The sequence below is a fragment of the Marmota monax genome, unplaced genomic scaffold (genome assembly GCF_021218885.2).
Source record: "Marmota monax isolate L192 unplaced genomic scaffold, Marmota_monax_Labrador192_F-V1.1 WCK01_AAM20220418_F8-fsc00074, whole genome shotgun sequence".
Taxonomy (NCBI): Eukaryota; Metazoa; Chordata; class Mammalia; order Rodentia; family Sciuridae; genus Marmota; species Marmota monax.
In genome coordinates this window covers 5,444,775-5,467,610 of record NW_026694232.1, presented here as the reverse complement: position 1 = coordinate 5,467,610, position 22,836 = coordinate 5,444,775, and the positions used below count along the sequence as shown (strand labels likewise).

The window sequence follows — 22,836 nt, the reverse complement described above, 5'->3', positions numbered from 1 at the left end:
CAGCTTCTGGTGAGGGCTTCTTGTGCTGCATCATAGCATGGAGGAAAGTGGAAAGGGGAAGCCAGTAACAAGAGCACATGAGTGAGAGACTGATGGGAGGTGCCAGGCTTGCTTTAGAACAGCTGCACTGGGGTAACTAAACTCCATAGCTCATTAAAAATTTTTTATTAGATTTTTACCTTCTTCACAGATGTCAGATCTTTCTCTCTCACTCCAGCCATTATTTTCCTACACACCCTCATTTTGCTTCATTTTCTCATTTCACTTTCAAAAACATTTGTCTGTTTCCTCTCCGCCTAGGTAATCTATTTTGGTTCTATGGCTTTAGATATCATGTACGTGCTAATAATGCCTTTTCAGTCTAACCTCACTCCCAAGTTCCAGTTTGGTTCTAGGCTTCCATGATAATACATTGTCTGTTTTGCCTTACTTGATGGGCCAGGCATTATCAACCTCATTTTCCTGACATTTGTTTTCTATCACACTTAATTGGAGTATCCAGGGCTTAGTCATTGACTTTCTCTATCTTCCCAGCTCCCAGCTTTGGTCTGCTCTGATTTGTCCCCGTGATCTCAGGATGATGTTTATCAAATGCAATCCAGTCCTGGTACTGCTTTGCCTACAGTCTCTCAGAAGTCCCCTGCTGCCTCAAAAGTTCAAATTCTGGATTAGGAACAGAACCACTGAGGATGCTTCCTATCTCAACCCCTACCCCCTCTCCTAAGGATCCTGAAGATCCTCTCTCCTGAGGCTTCTCAGTACAGCAGGCAGGACCCTTCCTCAGATCACAATTTTCTTTCTCCTTCAACTTTTTTACTGCCGAGTAAATTTTTACTCATTTTAAAAGACAACTCAATGTCCCCCTTTCAGGGAAGCCTCTGACACATTTCCGGTAGACGTAAGAAATTCCTTCTCTGTTTTCCTACTAGTCTTTTTTAAAAAAATGATCTCCATTATGATATTTGATTCATTGATATAGCTAATATGTATTGATTGCTTGCTTTTTGTTAGAAAGTGTTCTATGCATCAGAGAAAGAAGAATAAACACGATAGACTAGGTCCTTATTTTCAAGGAGTCTACATTTTAGATGGGAGGAAAGATCAAAAATAAGTAAACAAACCATATCATTTTAAATAGTGGAAAGTGGTGTTAGAACAGAATAAAATTAGATAATGTGGTAATCTGATGGGGTGGGGAGTGTGTGTGTTGTGTGTGTGTGTGTGTGTGTGAGAGACACACACACACAACACACACAACACACACACAAACACAAGGGAGGAATGGATGTGACACTTGAGAGTCAGTGAGATATGCTGTTTGAGTTGAGACTTTAAAGATGAAATGTATGGAGCCAGCCATACAGAAATCTGAAAGAGCTATATTCTATGGAACAACAAGTTCAAAGGCCCCAGAACTAAAATGGGGTTGGCATCTCTGAGGACCAGAAAGTAGGCAGTAGCATAATTAGCAGGGAAAGGGGCACTGAATGGCATAAAATCTGAGAGATGGACAGGACCAGGATAGGTAGGGCCTTATAAGCAAGACTTGTCAATTTTAAGCGTAGTAGTGAGAAGCCATTGAAAGATTTTAAGTGAGTGAGCAATGTGACCAGATTTCTGTCTAGACTTATCACTGTAGTTTATAATGAGGGTTATAAGGAGTCAGGATTGATAACAGACTAGATAGGAGTTGTTGCTACTGCAAGTGAAGAGCATTGGTAGCTTGGATTATGGGGGTATACTTAATGTCTGTGGGGAGAAGTGGAATAATTTGGGATATTTTTTGATGGTAGGCTAACAAGACTTGCTGATAGATTGAATGTGTTGGTTTTAGGAAAGGATGGATCCAAGAACAGAACTCCTTGGCTTTTTTTGAGTAACTGGGTGGATGGCGGTACCTTTATTGATATGTGGATGAGTGATGGCAGTGGTGGTAATGAGAAAGTTCTATGGGGAAGGAATACAAAGTTTCATTAAAATGGATATGCCTCCTAAGATTTCAAAGTGTGAAAGGCAATAATGCAATTGAGACATGGTTCTGAAGTTCAGGGATAGAGCTGGATAATTTAAGAAGTCATTGACTTATTCATTACCTTTTAAAGGTGTGGGGCTGGGTAAAAATAACCTAGAATTGGAGCACAGATGGAGAGAGAAGGTGGCCAGGTGTAGGACCTTCAGTGCTGTGGAGTTGAAGGTCTGGTAGAAGACAAGAGATGGAGAGATAAGGAGGAGCCACAGAAGACAGAGGACAATGAGAAGGTTATTTCAAGGAGAGAGGATCAACTGTGTCATGCTGCTTAGAGTTCAAGATGAAAGCATAGGTGGGACCATTAGATTTGACTCTCTGGATGTCACTGTGGTGGGAGCACAGCTAGGGCATTTGGGCATAAGATGAAACTTAGATCATTAATTCATTGCTATGTGTCTGTTTCTTCTAGTCCTGTTTATTCCTAGGGTTTAGCCTATAGTAAATGGTAAATTGATGTTTGCCTGGAGGTTTGAACTTTACAGTCTGGTTTAACAAATAATATGCTGGTTTACCCCCATTTAGAGTGCTTTTGGACCATTGACCTTTTCCAGTGTTTTCATTAGTTCAAGGGATAGAATCATGTAAATAATTACTTAAGCAAAACATAATGAGAAAAGTAAATCCATTTTAAGAGGTTCAGAGTGCCTCCTAGAGCCATCATGCTGTAGTGAAAAAGAGCCATGCTTTGGATTCAGAGATCTGCTTCAAGCTTTAGCTCCCTGCTGTATCTTCCTGAAGGGGTCTGTGGGCAAGCCCCCCAATTCCTGTAGATAGAAGTTCCTCAGCTGTCATATATGGATAATATCAACAAATTCCTCTATAGGATTTTTTGTGAGCAGCAAATGAGCTCATGCTTATGAAAGTCCTTTGTAAGTAAAAAGATAATCTGTAAGTACTATTTTTTGGTAAAAAGAATTGGAATGTCTATGTTCATTACTTCTAAAGTAGATTAGATCAGTGTATCATAAAGTTCATATTTAAGCAGTAGCACATGAATGGCAACAAGTTGAAGGAGGACATAGATCACTGGACAATGTTGACACTTTTTTGGAAACATGTAGGAAATCAATTTTTTTTGGCTTTGTTCTCTTACTTTATCCAGATAAATTCTTTTAGATCCTATTATACTTCAAGATCTAGCAAGCAATTCTAGCTAGTAGTCTGACTACCCCAGTGCTGTGTATATATGAAGAAATAATATGTAGTTACTATTGCTTGTATTTTTTTCTTGAAGTGAATACAATAACTAAATTTATATATTTTTTCCTCATGGTGACTACTCATTTTATTTTTACTTCTAGGGTAAAAATCATGGTAAGAAACTCCGAAATTACTATGCAGCCAATAGCTGTCCTCCTCCTGCCAGAATGAGCAATGTGGTGGAGCCTGTAGCTACCCCAGTTGTTCCAGTCCCTCCACAGGTGAGACACATGAGTCAGGGTGAAGTGGCATGAGGAAGCTGTTGTATGGTCATGAATGGTCATGAATGAAGTTTGTTGTCCATTTGTCTACCAGGATAGAAATATTCCTGAAATAATGTCCTACTTGGTATTTGTAACAACTTCTCCTCGTCCTCGTCCTCCTCCTCCTCCTCTTCCTCCTCCCCTCCTCCCCCCAACACTTAACTACTGAGCCATATGCCCAACCCTATTTTTTAAAATATTTTTTACATTGTTGGTGAACCTTTATTTTATTTATTAATTTATTTATATGTGGTGCTGAGACTCAAACCCAGTGCCTTGCACATGCTACGCAAGCCTCTACCACTGAGCCACAACCACAGCCCCACAACCTGGTTTTTAGTTTTTTTATTTTGAGGCAGGGTCTCCCTAAGTTGCTTAGGGCCTTGCTAAGTTGCTGAGGCTGGCTTTGAACTTGCAATTCTTGGACTCAGCCTCCTGAGCCACTGGGATTACAGGTGTGCACCACTGCACCTGGCGGTATTTGTAACTTCTTGAACTATGTGCTGGTTTTAATGAACACCAGATGTGAACTTGGAGGTTTCTCATTGGCTTTGGTTGTGATGCATGAGATGATGAAACAGATATTGTTTCATGAGTATTTCTCTATTTCTCAAAATTATGGGTTAAATGATTCTGTATGTCAACACTATGTCTTGTATGAAAAGAGAAACAATTGATTTCTGTATTATAGTTAATTCCATTTATGTTATATTGTCTTCCAGTTGCCCTTGTTATATTTTGTCGTCAGGTTGCCCTTTACTTCCTTGTGTGTAGAAAGCATGTATAAATACTTTCCGGACTTTGGTATTATGAGACACAGTTGAGAGGCCAGTTCCTTTTGCTCTTTGGAAGACAGAGAGGGTGATTCAGGAAAGATATTACTGCATGTTGTAGTCTCTGAAATATGGACACTACTCCATAACCTATCTTTAAATATTATTTCCCACAGAACAATATAGTAGTTATAAATAATTACTGTAATTGAGTACTTCCTATGCCAGGCACTCTGCTAAGCACTTTTCATGCATTCTTTTGTTCAGGGCTGGAACTAGGATGAGGTAAGGGTTGTCCTTGACTTGGGTACAAAATTTAAATGGAAGAAAAAACCTTCAGTACTCAAGATGAATATTTGAAATTAGGGTTTTTAAAAAATGCAAAATGTGAAAAAGCTATTGGTGAACAAAACATTAAAAACATACTGATTTTCCTTTGGCTTTAGATTCCATGGCTTTGCATGGCATTGCTACTAATCCTGTCTTTCTTTAAAAATTTTGATATTTTGCTGTGAATTTATTTTTTACATTAGATTTGATTTTTAAAAATAGTCCATTATAATATAGCTGGGCACTGTGGCACGCACCTGTAATCTCAGGTACTTGGGATGCTAAGGCAGTAGGATGGCAAGTTCAAAGCCAACCTGGGAAACTTGGTGAGACCCTGTCTCAAAATAAAAAAACAGAGGACTAGTGTATAGCTCAATGTTAGAGTATCCCTGGGCTCAATCCCCAGTATCTTAACAAAAAATCTATTAAATTGAGATTTTGCTGTGCTCAAGGCAAGCATCTCACTTGCTTCACTCTAGTTCCAACCCCTTACCTCATTTAATACCTGTAAAAACTTAGAGCCATCAGCCTCATTCAAAGTGTGGTCTGTGGGCCTGCAGTGTGAGTTCTACTGTAAGTTTATTAGAAGCTCAGGAAAGCTAAGTAACTTTCCATGGTTTTGCATCGTTTTGTAAAATGGTGGAGCAAGAATTCCTTTTGATCCTTGGACCTCTCTGTTCCTAACCACCATGGTATAATTTTACTTTGCTAGCATCAGTGTTTTAGTGCTTAAAATGTGGATAGCAATTCCATCTGTTCCTCCTCCTCATAGATTTGTGGGGAAATTAGATATATTAAAAATGGAATCAGAGGAGAGGAAAACAGGGATCTTCAAGCTGAGTACTTGTCAAACTGCTGGCTACTGAAGGCTGCTTTAGAATTGGATGGCTGCTCCCTGTTGGGGATTGCTTTCCTCTGGCTTATCCCCTCAGGGAAATGACCTAAGCAGTCTTTCATAGCAGAGCCCTTTGTGATTTTTGAGGACGGCTATCCTATTCTGAGAGAATCTTCTCTTCTAGGTGAAACGGAGCTGTTTCCTTCAGTTGTTCCTGTTATGATATAGCTTCTAAGATCTTTATTATATATATTATTCTCCTATAGCCAAAATCTAGTCTGTAACTTTTTGTTAATCCAACAAAAGTGAATGCCTGCCGTCTTCCAGGTGCTGTTAGGTTTTCTTTAACATGTTGTTCTCCAATTTGAATACAGTTGTCTGGATCTGCTAGTTATTTTCCCTGATTATAACGTATCTGTAGCTAGTTTGTAGACTTCATGGAAGACAAGGACTTTTATATGTCTGTACATCCCTTCTGGATTAGGAAGCAAACCCAATAAACCATTGACATTCAGGAAATGTTTATCGAAGGATTCTAAGAAGACTTTACTCATTCTGGAAATGAGGGTTTAGGTCTTACCTATTTATTTACCTAAATTTTCCATGCTAAAAATTTTAAATTTATTAAAAAATTTCTTCAATGGAGAGAGCAATAAGCTATTTGATTTAATTCATATGTGATTATAGAGCAAAACCATGATTATGTCTCCCAGACTGTCTTTTTTGAATTAATTATTTCCTTTCCTTATAAAGCTGAGAGATTGTTTATGGTCATGTCATATCCTTTGGTTATTTTTCAATTCTTACAAAAACCTTTAGGAGAAGGAAGGAATAGGCTCCATATTTTTTAACCTTGTTTCTTCTTGTGTCTTTGATATCAGATGGGCTCCTTCAAGCCAGGAGGCAGAGTGATCCTGGCTACAGAGAATGATTACTGTAAGCTCTGTGATGCCTCCTTTAGTTCCCCGGCTGTGGCTCAGGCTCACTATCAAGGGAAGAATCATGCCAAGAGGCTGCGACTGGCGGAAGCTCAGAGTAACTCATTCTCGTAGGTATTGCCATTTTCTCCAAGGCCAAAGTGTTATGTGAGATGGACTGTCTTTAAAAAAAAAAAAAAAGAAGTTGAAAGGGATCCTTGTTTAGAAGCCTCATCGTTTTTCAATTTCTTTTCTCCAGGGACTCCTCAGAGGTGGGTCAACGACGAGCTCGGAAAGAGGGGAATGAATTTAAGATGATGCCTAATAGGAGAAATATGTATACAGTACAGAATAATTCAGGTATCCTGTATATTTCCACATACCTTGGAAATTTTCACATACACTTTACAAATGGTTTCTTTTCTTTTTATTTTCTTTCATAGTAATAGATAGCCCTGAGAATCAGGGTTAGTCATTGTTTTATTGAATTGGTCTATTGACTTTTTCAGGCTGGTGTTTATTTCAAGTGTTATTTATTTATTTCCTACTTAGTATATTATTTATTTTGATTTTTAAACATAGTCTATGTTTTAGGGTCTTTCATCATAGTTCCTTTATGTTTCTTCTCATGTTTGCCAGCTGAAAAATAAAAGTGTGTCATAAAAATGAGCTGTTTGTTTTCAAGTTGCACCATATTCAATTCCCATTTCTTGGAGAAAATTAAAAAAAAATAGCAATGGATTTTAACCAGGGCATTGCATCAGAATTATTCAGGGAGTGTTTTCAAAATGCACCTGAATAATTTCTTAAAGATTTTCCATCAGTAAATTTGGAATAGGACCCAGACATATGTGTGCTTTGTAAATGCTTCCTTGGTGATTTTGATATCTACATTCAGTTCAGAACCACTTATTTATTGGGAAGTTTTCTGCTTTTCTTCCTTGGGGAGGGGAGGACTGAGTGGTCCCTTCATTCTTCTCCTTCAGTCTCCAGTGCTACGTGTGTCAGGAGAGAGCAGTTATGTGCATGGTGACACAAACCAAAAGCAAAATTAATTGAAAAGTAAGATACTTAGTAAAGAAAGGATGAATAGAAAGCACAACGTAGTAAGTATATAAGAGTCTCAAAGTATTAGGAATTAAAAAAAATGTAAATTTACTAAAGTCTCAGTTAAAAGACAAAGATTATCAAACTGCATAAAAGAAACTCAATGAAATGAAGGATGCTGGGATAGATGTAGTGATATTAGGTAAAATAAACTTTAGGAAATGTAGTATGGACCATATTCTCTTACCAGAGTACAACTAAATGAGATGACAGTAACCAAAATATAAAAACGCACAAAATTTCCATTTGTTCCATTTGTTCAGGAATTTTAAAATATTTCTAAAGGATTCATGGTTCAAAGAAGAAATCATACTGAATTACAAATTCTTATAATCAAATAGTAATGAAAATACCATATCAAAACTTATAGACTTCAATCACAACTATATTTTGAGAAAAGTGTTAAATATTTATTATTATAATAGAAAAGAAAAGCAGGCTGGGTGGTGGTACTCTCCTGTAATCCTCATGACTCAAGAGGCTGAGGCAGGAGGATCACTAGTTCAAAGCCAGCCTCAGCAATTTAGTGAGGCCCTGAGCAACTTAGCAAGATTGTATCTCTAAATAAAAAATTAAAAAGGGCTGGGGATGTGGGTCAGTGGTCAGATGCCTCTGGGTTCAATCCAAAAAAAAAAAAGGAGGAAATTAGCAAACTTATAGTCCAGGTAAAGAAGTCAATAATGTAAAAAGAAGAAAAATATCAAAATATCAAAAATGTCATTCTAATCCTTTTTTGTATATTATTTCTTTTTTAAAAAAATATTTATTTTTTAGTTGTACAAATACCTTTATTTTTATGTGGTGCTGAGGACCGAACCCAGGGCCTCGCACGAACTAGGCGAGCGCTCTATTGCTGAGCCACAACCCCAGCCCTGCATAGTATTTCTTTAAAATAGAAATATGATCATATTTTATGATATTCTTGGTTTACTTAACAGCATATTGTGATTATATTTTCATGTAATTAATAGTTTCCTGTATCATTATATTTATCGAATACATAGTTTTTCTTTGCAGTCATTACCATAATTTTTCAAATCCTATTTTTGAATTTCTCCTCCCCACAATTTTGCCTTTATAAAGCACTGCTCATATCAATATCCTTGATGATAAATCACTGTGCAGAAACTCTTTTTTTTTTTTTCTTTATTTTATTTCTTTATTTTTATGTGGTGCTAAGGATTGAACCCAGGGCCCCACACGCACTAGGCAAGCACTCTATCCCTGAGCCACAATCCCAGCCCATTGTGTAGAAACTCTTAATACTTTCTTAGGATAATTCTCAGAAGTAGAATTAGATTAATGAGAGCAAGCAACACATGATTATAAGAATTTAGATATAATACTTGGAAATTAAAGTATTTTAAAAATTGTATTCACTTTTTAGAGGCATAACCATTTAGAGTTTGAGTTTGACTCTACAGTAACTTTTTTGACATTCTTGGGAGAATCATTTTATCTTTGTAGAATGTATAAACTGGTAATTGAAAAAAATTAATTTCACCTTCCTTTAAAGTTAAGAATCTGGGAATTTTATAACTTGAATTTAGAGTTAAAAATTACAGTACGAATTGGTCAGAGTATCATTCACATAGTGACTATTTCAACTGCAATATTTTTATCTCTGGCTTTAGCAGGTCCTTACTTCAATCCCCGTTCTCGGCAGAGAATTCCACGTGATCTAGCCATGTGCGTTACTCCAAGTGGCCAGTTTTACTGCTCAATGTGTAATGTTGGGGCTGGCGAAGAGATGGAGTTCCGGCAGCACTTAGAGAGCAAGCAACACAAAAGCAAGGTGTCTGAGCAGCGGTACAGGAATGAGATGGAGAATCTGGGCTATGTATAGTGATGGCCACATTCAGATAGAGCAGCTTGTCCTGCCTGTTTGCCTTCTGTCAATTTGCCCTGCTTTGTGGTCCTTTTGATATGAGTACATTCCTCTGCTTAATGTTAATACATGTAGCCTGCAGTGGTACCACAAGATGTCAAAACTTGGGGATGGGGGGAGGGAAATGTGCTTCTTTGGTCATAATACTTTCCCAGGTCAACTGTGTTGAGCTACTTGTAGCATGTGACCTACCTACCCCATCCGAAATAACTTTATCTTGGCCAAGTTCTGGTTGACTAGTAGCCTGATCACTTAAAGCTATGACTATTTAAAAACTTCAACTTCTTTTGTCATTTTAGTTTTATGTACTGTTAAATAAAGAGTTGTATTGAGTTCTTACTTCAGATCAGAGTTAAAACAGGTAAGCAGAGTTCTGTTTCCCAAGGCTTCGCTGGAACCATTACCTCCATGCACTGTCAGTAGGATATGTCATTATAATGGCATTAGGGTCTTTCCCAGGACACTTTCCCTGTATCATGTCCCTCCACCACCAAAATGCAGATTTTCTTGAATTCAGACACTTGCAGTGTGCTTGTTGTCTTCCAAGTGGCTAAACTTCATTTCCAATTATGGATTTCACACATTTAATTGCCACCACCATTCTCTTCTTTTTTTCCCCTCCACTAGTGAATCAACTTGTCTAATAAGCTCATTTTCATGTCCTAGCTCTGCTGTGGTTTTTCTAAGCCCCAGATTTGAGTGTCTAATGAGTTTAAGATGGACATGACTTTTTAAATATTTTCAGCTGATTTTAGGAAACATAAAGATGGGTTTGATTTTTTTTCAGTTTAGAGTTATGCTTTTATTCATGGTAATATGCCCTTGTGTGATGGTCTCCAACCATAAGTTCAGATCTCTTGATATATTATTGTTTTGGCAGGCTTTTTAGATGATCCAGTTCTTGTACTTTACATTCTTCTCTGTCTTGCCAGTTGCTGTCCTGAAAAGTACCACTTCCTGCTGTTTCATAGATAGAGGAATTTTTTTTAAAAAGCTGACAAATTTTAGTGTCATCATTTCCAGTAGAAAAATACATGGGCTTTTTTTCATCCTTTGTAATCTGGCATCTCTGAGAATATTCAAACTATATCATAGATGATTTTGGTATCTGATAATTATAATGGTATTACTATTATTTTGGGGTTTTGTTTTTAAAATATGAAATCATAGAGTATGTCTAGATGAACTAATGAAGTATTATGTAAAATTTCATTAATTTTGTATTTGATCTCTTTGACATGGATAAGACTGACAGTCTTATTTCTTTTGAAAAGCCACATTCACCAAGAAGGTTGTTTTGAACCATGTCTTTGTACACTTGACTGCTTATGTTGCTAATTAAAACTCTTTGTGTAACCTTGAGAGTTCTATAGGCAAATAGATGGAGAGCAGGAAAATTTCAATCACCATTCCTTTTTGGTAATTTTTCAGAACAATTTTTGAGCCATCTAGACCCATAGTTAAAAATTGGTTTTGTGATTAACTTCCAGAACAATATCAAGTTATTTTCTTCTACTGAAGTGATGGTTTACAAAAAAATAGAATTCTTTGGTAATTTTTTTCCCCAGAAATAGAAAAATAAAATAATGTTATGTTGAGATTCTATATGGACCTGTGACTTTTAGTATTATAACCCTTTTTGCAGTAATTATAAAATTGATTAGTTTAAGAAGGTTAGGGATTATCATACTGGCCAATAGGTTACTCATTTTGCTGCTAAGTGTCACTTTTTGGGTAGATATGAATATAGTGCTGCCACTTGATTCAATGAGTACTTAGAAATCTCACATTATCCCTCTGTATGTGTGCATTCCCATTCCCATACTCACACCCATACCCATAGCCATAGCCACGCAGGCACACGCGCAAACAGTTTTATATGATACCCTAGAGAGAATGTCATTGTATCTTTATATTTCAGATAACATTAAAAGATTGTGAATATGAATTTATATCTTGTAAAAGTGGCATTCATCTACTTTTAGTTTTTCCTCTGGAAATGAAATTAAAGGATGTGTTTTCCCTGCTCTCCTTACTTAACAATTTCATCATCTGTGTACAAAAAGCAGTGGACTTAAGGGCTTGATGTTTTTTCAGGCCTTGTGTATTCAGGTTTCCAGTTTCCCAGTGCCCTTAATGGATGTTATGAATGCATAAGCGCATTTTCTTTAAAAGAAAGAAGTTAGATTTATAGTGTTATTTCTTACTTGCTATCTTTTTTTGCACTAAAAAAGAGCTATGTGTTTGTTTTATATGACACTTTAGTACCACATTGCCTACAGTAACTCAATTTGTTTCTTAATTTCTAAACTCTAGGAAGTTGATAACTTCTACAATCACTTATAGAGGTTACATGCACATCAAAAAGAAAAAAAAAATCACAGATGTCTATGCTAGTAGTTGTGTTTTGTACTAGTTACCTTGCAGTATTCACCTGTGCTCCATAGGTGAGACAAGGGGCGGCAGGGATTGTCATCACTGCATGGAACAGTTTCTCATATTCACACATTCTATACATTGTTTCTTCCCTGTGTAAGCAGGCCGCTGTTGCCTCTAAGTCAGTGATATGTGATTGCTATTGGCGTCCTTTTGTCAAGTCCAGTCCTGCTCTGTAATGTGCTTTAGGATCTTCACTCTATGCTCCCCAAGGAATCATGTATCTTATATGCCATATGCAAGGACAGATAGAGGTCTAACCAGAAAAGGACCTTTAATCAAAAAAAAAAAAAAAAAAAAAAAATTCAGTAGATTTCAGTAACCATTTGTTAAAAACTCTTAGTAACAAAGTCTCTTTTTTCTGTGACTCCTTGTGTATGTTGTCATTAAAAATCAATGTTTGAAAGGAATGATTCTAAGATATCAAGAGTGAGAGATTTTAAAGGAAAAGTTCCATATTTCAATTAGAAGATTAGCCTGCATACGCCTTCAAAGTATTTTTTTTTTTGTTTTGTTTTAAAGTTCAGTTGTGAAGCTGATGGTTGTCTTATAATCCTTTGACTCCACACTGAGTAGGAAACACTTTGTTGGTCTTGACTTTTGTATGTCATGTTCTGCAACTTGTAAATATGTGCATGTTGTTCATTATATTTGTCTGCTTGTTTCTTACTGCACTGAATTCTGCAAGGTGAATACTTTATTTTTTTTATAACATTTGTTTTGAAAAGTCTCTCCCCCCCCCAACTCTTTCTCAATATTTTCCCCGTTAATTAATTGCAAAACCTAGAAAACCATTTAGGATTTTTTTGAGACCCTGAGGTTCAATGAAGACTCTTGGTGATTCAAGATTATCCCCGCATCCCTTTGACTCAAAAGGTGAATGTAAAGTGTGAGACCTCCCACGTCTTCACAGAGCTATTCTGCAGAACTTTATGCTTGCTTATAGCTACCTGTTACAGTTTGGACACGGATAAAGTGAGAAATACATCTTCATATACACAAATATGTGTGTGTGTATCTGGTAAAATCTTCCTCTGTAGATAGATTCTAAAGCTTAGTAGTGGGATTGTGATTCCTTCACTCTAAACTTGTCTGGGAATGTGAGCAATGACAGTTTGAGGACTGTTCATTGACCTATGTAAAATGAGTCTTATTTGTGTCAGGGGAGACCTATAACTGTTTGATGTAATATTCTCTGTAGAGAGGCCTAAAAATGGTGGATTTGGAAGCTAACCTACTTTGTTTTGTGTCAGAGCTTAGATTGGAAATACTAGCTAAAGAACTTGGTGAGGCACGTACTAAGGACAACAGAGCTGCTTTAGGAATGTTATGTCTGCATAGACAAAACTTTAATGTAGATTTTTGAACAAGTGTTTAAAAAGATTGATGTTATCAACTATTTTTTCCCTTATCAAATCACTACTTAGGAGTTTCATATGTAATAAAATAATGTTTTGCTGTTTTTGTGTTGTTGGTGGGGGAACCCCTAACATTGTGAGCTTTTTCTGTCCATGTAACTGAATGGATAAATTGCTGTATAAATAGCTTCTCATAAGACATTTCTACTGATAGCTGTTTGATGTTTTCTTCCCATTGTGAATGGGGAGATCATTTATAAACTCCCTTTCTGGGTAGCTACCAAAAAAGTACTGGCTTATGGTCCCATGTGACCCTGTGTCCGTTAAGCCCAGAATATGAGTGCCTTTAGTATGTATCAGCATTTCACAGAGAGAAGAGATGACAGTTATTGCCATTAATCACGGTTCATAAAACAGGAGCTTGGAATCGCAAAGGTCTGAGTGGATTCTATTCCACATCTGTTTTTTTCTTTCTTAATGCAGTCTCAGTGTGATATCAAGTAAAACTGTTGTTATTGATCAGGAACCATACACTCTGAAGATGAATCCAGTTTCCCTGGCTGGCAGTATTCACCTTGATGTGTTATTACATGGTGGTGTAGTGGATTGGGAGAACTTGACATGATGTTTAGAAAAATAATATATATATATTTTTTTTGTGTGTGTGGTATCAGGGATTGTCCCCAGGTGCACTGTACCACTGAGCTACATCCCCAGCCCTTTTTATTTTCTACCCATCACTCCAGCTCTCAATCCCCTGGGGTATACATTTCATTGTAAATTTCAGACCATAAACTTACGAGGTGTTATTAATATTTGTTTGAATATTAGTAGCATCTTGAAAGCTGTGTATAAAGTTGACACTCTGAGCCAGTCACCACATCTTTGTTTCCTCCTGTGGCCTTGCCTCTTCCAATTTCTGTTTCTGTGCATGCTTAGAGTGCAGAAAGACAACTCCCTTTGCAAACTCAAGTTTTCTGGAGTCGGCTATTCGAAATGCTTAATTGTCATAAATTTTAAAGTTTCACGATGAGAGTTTTTTTTTCTTTATCTCTCTTCTGATGATGTGTTCTTGCTGAACTATGTATTCAGCTTCTTCAGAAAACTGTCAAGTACTGATTGGGGTGTATGAAATAAGCTTTTACCTCATTTCAATTGGTTGCTGCTTATTTTCCTGATACTTCTTCTTTCCCTGCTTTCTGCTGCTCTCCAAGAAGGTTGAGGGGAGTAAAGGGTCAAGCCCACCCATGATTAGCTGTTTCAAACAACTTTAGAACAGATTGGGTAGGTTAGAAAGTTGCAGCTATTAATTTATGTAAAGAATTTGATTTGAGTTCCCTGAGTATTGTAATTACTCATGCTTCAAGTTGTAATTAGCAGAATTAAAAATGATTGTACTGTACAATGAGTTGTTGAAATTGTGAGCCTTAGTAACTATCTTTAGCTTTACTCCAGTAATGTTAAGAAAATCTTTTTGACATATGCCTTTATTTTTAGGCCCACTTTTTGTGGACAGATCTGCAGAATTTAAGTGACTTGTTTCAGGTCATGATGTTTCAATGGATAAAACTGTATCAGAATTAAAACTTAAATGTTTCTGATTTATATTCTTATGCTTGTTTGATAAGATTCATGGCTTCTAAAACAACTGAACACTTCCTTTGGGTCCTTTAAAGGAAAGTACATATTTTTACTAATTAGGCTTTATTTTTAGACATTTCACAATTCTTTGAACTTAATGATATTCTCACGGTCATAGTTCTTAAATAAGCCAAATGCAGTTGCTAAAATCTCATTGTACTGTTGAATACCAACTAATAATGCAGGGTTTATCAGATTTTTTTTGCCTTTAAATAGAATTCATAATTCACTCATAACTTTCTATGTGAGTGCTTATGTGACCCCCTCACTAGTGAAAATAAATGTTCTGTATCACGATTATATGTATATTCTCTACATTATTTTTTTTTAAAGGAAAAGTAACTCCCTGTGCCAAGATGAGTGATATTATTGTAGAGCAAAGCACATATAAAGTAGTTTATTTACTCCGTAAATCTGGCATTTATGGGAACAAAACTCTTTTTGGAGTGGCTGGTCATTTTTTGCCTTCTTTCTGTACCTGAGTACCTTCCTGTGGTTTTGTAAACCACTGTATCTTCTTCTTCTTCTTTTTTTTTCTTTTTTTTTTTGGTAAGGATCTCATGTTGATTCTGCCTATGTGGTGTTCACCTGGAACCCTCTACTGACCATGGTGATTTGGTCTGTGCGGTGTGTCTGCTTTGAAATGCCTTATGAATATGTTAGGCTCTGCTTCCAAGCATTCCATGTACCTGCCAGGGCAGGAAGTGTCCTCTCTCCATGTATGCTCTAGATCCAGAAGCAAAACTGATTTTGCTTTCACTGTTAAGGTTGCACTTAAACACAATTGTTGTCTTAAATTAGAGAATAAAATCATTGAAAACCAAGGGAGACTTTAGAACCCTTCACTTAATGGCATGGCAAATATTTAAACTGCTTTTGCTATTTCTGGTAAAGGATATAACTAAACAATGCCAGCTCAAACTGTATGAAATTTGGTTGTTTGATAACATTTTCTCTAAATGTCACACAGGGGCTTAAGATCTGGGTATGCTATTGGGGCAATGTGCCAGTCACCGCTTTGGAAATCTGTTTTTGTTCTGGGGCTACAGAAATGACAAACGTGTCATGGGATTAAAACCAATCAACTGTGAATTGTGAAATTGAAATTGCTTTTTTGGTTTTGTTTTCTTCAGCATATTGAATATAGAAATCTGAAAGTTATTTAAAATTTATACTGCTTATGTTGATGGTTCATTTTGGCTGTGTATCCTTACTTATGTACTGATTTCTGATAAAGGCTTGATGTTATAACAGGCATTTTGTGTTGAATTTAATAAAACAGTTTGAGTCTTGTCTGAAAATTGTTTGGTTATGAGTTGGAGATCAATGGAAAGAGGTAAATCATCAGTACTGAGGTTCATTTTGATGCCGATTGATGATGACTCTGGGTACCCCGTATTGTCAGTCTTCATACAATCTACAATGAACCCCCTGAACTCATGAAGGGCTTCGTAAACTCTGGGTCTTGCAGCAGAATTGACCAAGCTACCCATTCTGCCTTTGTTCCCCATCATGGGAGCCAGCCTGGGACTGAATGTGTTCCCATTTGTATTGATCTATTTCAATATTTATCTTCCCTTCAAATCCTGACAAAAGCTGACCTGAGGATCACAACCATTATTCTGGAAATAAACACATTCTAGAAAGCATGTACTCATTGATCTTCTGGGCATTTCACATGTAAAATAGTCTTATAATCAGCTTATTTGTAAAATATATTATTGAGAGTAGTTCTTTGAGCACTCTGGTTTACTATATGCAGTGTGTTTTTGAATGTAAATGCTCATTTAGGAAGATTATAGACTGCAAGATGGCTGGTAGGCTTGGTGTAATTGGGATGCTAGACACATACACTTATTGTCGTGGGAAAAATTCTCATGTCTATACACAAAAAATGTTTCTGAAAGAAGTGAATAGATCACATTGAACGTGTCTGTGGTAAAATACTCAAGATAGCACATTGTATAAAATCATTTCCAAGAGATTTTTTTAGCTTAAAATAAAACCTCATGGGCATTAAAATAATGGACATTTTAAAAAGACTCTTAAACCACTAGAGATTTTCAGCGTTCCTTTCTTGAGAAATTTCTGAGACTTATTCACTGGCTGAAAATCTATTCAAGATCAAGTGCGTGTGTGGGGTCTTATATTTTAAAATTGCATGTATGTAAAAGACTAGCAATGAACTTTTTCAGTATTTTATAAATTGATATGAGATTGTCAGGAGCTCAGAAATAGATTTTTCTGTGATGAGTTTTAAGACTTAACATTTGAATTAAGACTTTACCCACCAAGTTTTATTCCAATTTGTGGGATATTCATAAACTCTTGAGAACTGGGACCTTGTAAAAAAAAGATGAAGACAGTTTATTATTGTGAAATGTAAATATTATTGAATAAGAATGCAACTTTATAAGCTCTTACCCAAAAAGTCCCAAATACATTTCATGATGTGTATGTATATCTATCACATATATACACACAGACATAGACACAGCACAGATTGGGTGCATATTTAGGAGGAAGTCTCTGGAAATGTTTAAGATGATCAAGTACCAGTAATGAAGTATGTCCAAAGGAACAGATATAAATCTGCTGCTGGAAGAAGTATAGGCAGTCTATAGCTTATGCTTGGCCTTTTGGGTGAGTCTTTAAGTATGTAATTACACTTCAAATGTGTTTTGGCTGGCAGCCGTCCCTCCAGACAGGAGCAAGATGTCTTTTATATTAGCTTCAATTTTTAATCTTTGCTTATGCCAGAGGCACTTCTTTAACCTTGATTTCTATCTAGAAACCGCTTCCTAGGTTATAGACTTGAAACAAAGGTATCTAGTGCCATCTTGTGGATTCTCCAAAACTTACAGTTAGCTGTTTGTGGTTGGTATACCAGGACATTTGGTTAAAAGACATGGAGCGCAGGATGAAAGTTTTTAGTGGTAAATAAAGCAAAACTAATCATGCAATGAGATTTTGCTCATAAATAAAGCAAAAACAGACATGTTTACAAGAGAGAGGGCCGTTTTTACAGCTTTGGCTGCTAAATTATGACAGAATGGAAAAATGGTGAATTGACAATCAGGATACTTATTTATGTGTATGTATATACATACTTATGCATATGGAAAGCATCACAAAAGTAATGCTTTCAAAATATCTATTTCAAAAAGTTTATCAACACATTTTAACATATGTGAATAACAAACATGTAAGTTAAATTAAAATTATGGTTAACGAAAGCCCCAAACAGGAGGCAAAGAGTAGAAAATTCTTTCATCAAAAAGTACTGTTGAAAATTAAAACCAAATTATATACAGAGGCAAATGTTACCAAATACACAGAAATAGTGCTGACAAAATAAAAACTACAAAATATTAAGTTTACCCAAATACAACTTATTTGGGTGGAGAAAAATATTTTCTACTTCAATAAACTAACAATGTAAGAAACATTTGTATGTCTTTTGTTATGTGTTTCAAACATTTAGAAAAAGAACATCCTGGATAGCTGGTCCCAGTTCTGTCACCTGTGTACTTTTTGGCACGTCAGCCTCTCTCTATCCAGTTTCCCAGAATTAGGATATCAGGTATGACCTGTGGTGATTTTTAGTCTTTTCTCGGCTTTATGAATAATTTAGAGGATTGGTCTTTTGAAAAAAAATGAATTGACATTTTGAATAGGAGAGTTCTGGACTCACCCCTGAACCCCATGCTTCCCCTGCCCCCCTGACCTGTCAGTAACAGTGACCAGTTTCTTGGTTATTTTTTAGAGATGGTTTATGCAATATAAATGATGGTGTTTCATCACTGCTATTTTACACCTAGGGTTTTTTCATGACCAGTGTGCTTTGGCAAGCTTTGCATACCAGCACACATTGGTCTAGCTTATTCTTTTTTTTTAAATTATTTTTTAAATTGTAGATGGACACAACACCTTTATTATTTATTTATTTATTTTTATATGGTGCTGAGGACTGAACCCAGTGCCTCACACATGTGAGGCAAGTGCTCTGCCACTGAGCCACAATCCCAGCCCTAGTTTATTCTTTATTTTTTTTTTTTTTTTTTGCAGTGTTGGGGCTTTGAGAATGCCAGGCAAGTGCTCTACCACTGAGCTCTAGCCTGTCCCTTATCTCATTATTTTTGATTGTGTGATTTTTCCCTTGCATGATTTCCAAAGTATCATTTATTGGTCCTCTGCTGATGGACATATATACAGAACGGGTTTTTAAATTAAAAACTTAAAAACAAAATATTCATAACAACAAATTTACAATTTTAACTTCTTCTTGGGTGTACAGTTTAGTGGCATTAAGTACATTCACTTTTTTGTACAATCATGACACTCTTCATCTCCAGAACTCTTTTCATCTTCCCAAACTGAAACTTTGTACTCATTAAACAATAATTTCCCATTCCCCTCTCCTCCAGTCCTTGGCAACCACATTCCTATTTTTTGTCTTTATGAATTTGACAAGTCTAGGAAACTTTATTATTATTATTTTTTGGAGTACTAGGGATTGAACTCAGGGGCACTCAACCACTGAACCATATCCCCAGGCCTATTTTGTATTTTATTTAGAAACAGTTGTGTAGCACTGAGTTGTTTAATGCCTCACTTTTGCCAAGGTTGGCTTTGAACTCCTGCCTCAGCCTCCTGAGCTGCTGGGATTACAAGGCATGTGCTACTTTGCCCAACCCAAGTCTAGGAAATTTTATAAGTGGAATCATACAGTATTTGTCTTCTTCTGTCTGTCTGATTTCATTTAGCATAAGGCTCTCAAGATGGACCAATGTTGTAGTATATAGAGAGAGAATGAATAATATTTCTTTCTTCTTCTTTTTTTAATGGTTTCTTTTATTTATTTATTTATTACATACATGACAATAGTGGAATGCATTACATTTATAATTATTTATTCATAGCACAATTTTTCGTAACTCTGTATATAAAGTATGTTCATGCCAAATTATGCAAGTATCTACTGATGGGTGAGTGGATAAACAAATTCTGGTATGTATACATATGAAATATTATTCATTAATGTTCATGCCAAATTTTAATGGCATAATCTGGCATGAACATTAGTGAATAATATTTAATATATATACATACCAGAATTTGTGTATCCAGTCACCCATCAGTAGATACTTGGATTATTTTATCTTTTGTTTATCATGAATAATGCTTAAAAATGATAAGTTATTTAATATATGCAAATTATAGAAGATAACCAAATATACATACACTCATGACTGAGCTCCTCAGCACTATAATGTCCTAACATTTTGCAATATTTGATGCTATTTTTCAAAAAACAACACATTGCAGGTTCAGCTGAGGCCCACTATGCACCCATCTGCAATTCCAATCTCCTTTCTCTTTCCCCAGATAAACCCACAGTCTTGAGTTTGATATTTTAAATTATATTCATGTATATTGTTATATTAATACATATGTATCCATAATATATAATATTGTTTATATTTTCAATTTTAATGCAAATGTCATCATAGTCTGCAAATACCTCTATTATTTTTTCTTTGTTTTTACTCGACATTGTTTATAGGATTTGTCTATGATGATATATATAGACCGATTTATTTTAAAGGCTTTATAGTGTTCCATTGTCTGAATATACCACAATGAAACCAACCTTCTTTTGATGGACATTTAGATGGTTTTCAATGTTTCTTTATTACAAATAATACTGCAGTGGATGTTTTTATATATGTGATAAATTCTGGAAACTAAATCCTTGCTCCATCACCTTGAAGCTGGTTAGAAATATAGCATCACAGTACCTACTCAAAACTTACAGAATTAGAACCTATGTTTATTTAAGAAAAACAGTTGATTTCTTAAGAATATTAAAGTTCAAGCAATGGCTCTCAGATTTATTAGAATATTGGAATCACCTGAAGTTAAAAATAAAACATAGCCACTTACATCAGGAGATTGATTTAATTACTCTACTGTGTCCCTGGGTTACTAGGGATCTTTTAAATGCTCTATAGGGAATTCTAATATGTAGCCAAAGTTAAGAATAATGGTGTGATTGAAAACAACTGTGGCAGCTGTGCGTCACTTGGCTTTCATGGGATGCAGAAAAGAGACATTCACCTGTAAGGGGTAGAACAGGCAGGTAGATGGAATCTCTAACACAGTAAATTAACAAAACACTTGAGCAAGTGCCTTGTCCCATTTTGAATAAAATTAGTTCTTAGTTAATAGTTGAATCTCTTAACAAACACTTAAAGGCACTAATTATTTATCAAGTGACCATCTAATAAGCACTTTATTAATGTTATCTCAATTAGTATTTGTAGGAAAATTTTCTTTCCATTTAAGAAGATTCTGAAATTTTGAATGAGATGGTAGTTATCAGGAAGTCAGAAGCATATGTTAGTAATACAAGTTACTAATACAAAATACTCCGTGAAAAGCAGGCGAGGCTCTGTGCTTTGTGCTAAGTGAGTCAGTGAGGCTGTCTACTTTCAACATCCTGTCTGGATCATTTCATAGGGAAGCTCCCACCAGCTCACCGGCACATGGCATGGGCTCCAACGTGTGCAAAACTAAGGCTTCCTGAAGGAAGAGAGCTTTGGTGGTCAAAACAGGGGAAATTCCTCATCTTCCAGTAGAGTCTCTCAGGTCATTATCATCCATCTAGTCTCTCTGCACCTTTTTGAATAGTTGTGGAGCAGAGTCCTTTAATCACATTAGCCAGGCTATTTCCAAGTATATGTAACCTAAAGGAATATTTTCCAAGTGAGGAAATTGTTTTTTCCATTGCTTAACTTCATGTTTAAGAACATAAGTAAGCATAATATGTTTCCACTGTCAAATATTCAAACATCTTTGAAAGGGGGGACCTCTCTAAGCTCCCCATCTCCATTTTCCCTTTCTCAGAGGAAACTAGTCTTATCAGCATAAGATATGATCCTGCCAAACCTTTTTCTATCTATTTCTACATAAATAGTCTAAGCCATCCACTTTTAATATGTATAATAGTGCTGCTTATGCAACTGTACTTTCTCACTTCTCTCCTAGATTTGCTAAATTCTTCTGTGTGGGACACCAGCTATGAATTATTCACCCAAGATGCAGTTTAAAAATACACTCCAGAGGATTAAGCCAAGTTACCAAAGTTGGGGAGTTCATTGTTGTATCAGAATTATATTTTAAAGACACCTTAATTATGTTTCTCCTGCTTTTTAGCTGGATAAACTGTTAGGAACAGGACTTTCCTGGGGATGAGAAACACACCTTATTTTTGCACTGGAATTGCCTTTCCTCTGGTGCCAGTCACTCATTTAGTTAGCAGCCTGAGGGATTTTCATTTGCTCAGTGAGAGGTTTTCATTTCTCTTTTCCCTTCTGCCTCCTATGCAGGAAGATGGATGAATTTTTCCATAGGAATTCTCTTAAAGAACTGGCAGGGGGTGGGGATGTGCTCACCTGGCAGGTGTGGGGTGCTGGGTTCGATCCTCAGCACCACATAAAAATAAAATAAAGATGTTGTGTCCACCGAAAACTAAAAAATAAATATTAAAAAATTCTCTCTCTCTCTAAAAAAAAAAAAGAAAGAAAGAAAAAGAACTGTCAGGACAGTAATCTGCCACTGGTTTGTGTTTTCTGGAAGGGTCTTTGGAAATGCTCATTGTGTTCTGCAGATGGGTACTCTCAGAATGACTGCTGTCTAATGCCAGGATGTGCTTCCTCAACATGTCCTCCTGCCAGGTCCTTCTTAGTGACTTGTGAGCATTTTAATATTTCTTTGTATGTGATCACCATTTTTTATCACTCTGTAGCTGGGGAGAAAAACAAGGAATTTGGGCTCAAGGACTTTGCAAAATCTCTAGATCTCAAGAAAAGAGTTGTATGCTACCTCATAATGGCTCTATTGAAGATGGTCACCACCTTTGGGATTCATGGATTGATGGGCTGATGCATTTGAAGGTAAACATAGAGTTGTCAAGTAAACTCTGGTCACGACATTCTTTTGCTTAAAAATTTTCCCTGGTTCCCCACTGTCTAAAATTAAAATCCTGTTGATGTGG

At 36.1% G+C, this 22,836-nt stretch overlaps 1 protein-coding gene across 3 annotated transcripts in view; it reads left to right on the top strand.

Annotated features, from left to right (window-relative positions):
* Zmat3 (zinc finger matrin-type 3) overlaps positions 1–16,078 on the top strand; it is a 34,017-nt gene extending 17,939 nt beyond the window's left edge. For 2 of the 3 annotated variants that reach the window (XM_046466868.2, XM_046466869.2), the window contains exons 3-6: positions 3,331–3,450; positions 6,312–6,478; positions 6,607–6,707; positions 9,089–16,078. In XM_046466868.2, the coding sequence (XP_046322824.1) occupies positions 3,331–3,450; positions 6,312–6,478; positions 6,607–6,707; positions 9,089–9,300 (600 nt within the window). In that variant the 3' untranslated portion in view covers positions 9,301–16,078. The remainder of the gene's footprint in view (positions 1–3,330; positions 3,451–6,311; positions 6,479–6,606; positions 6,708–9,088) is intronic. The other variant, XM_046466870.2, reaches the window with a different exon arrangement.
* The last annotated feature ends 6,758 nt before the right edge of the window (positions 16,079–22,836 follow it).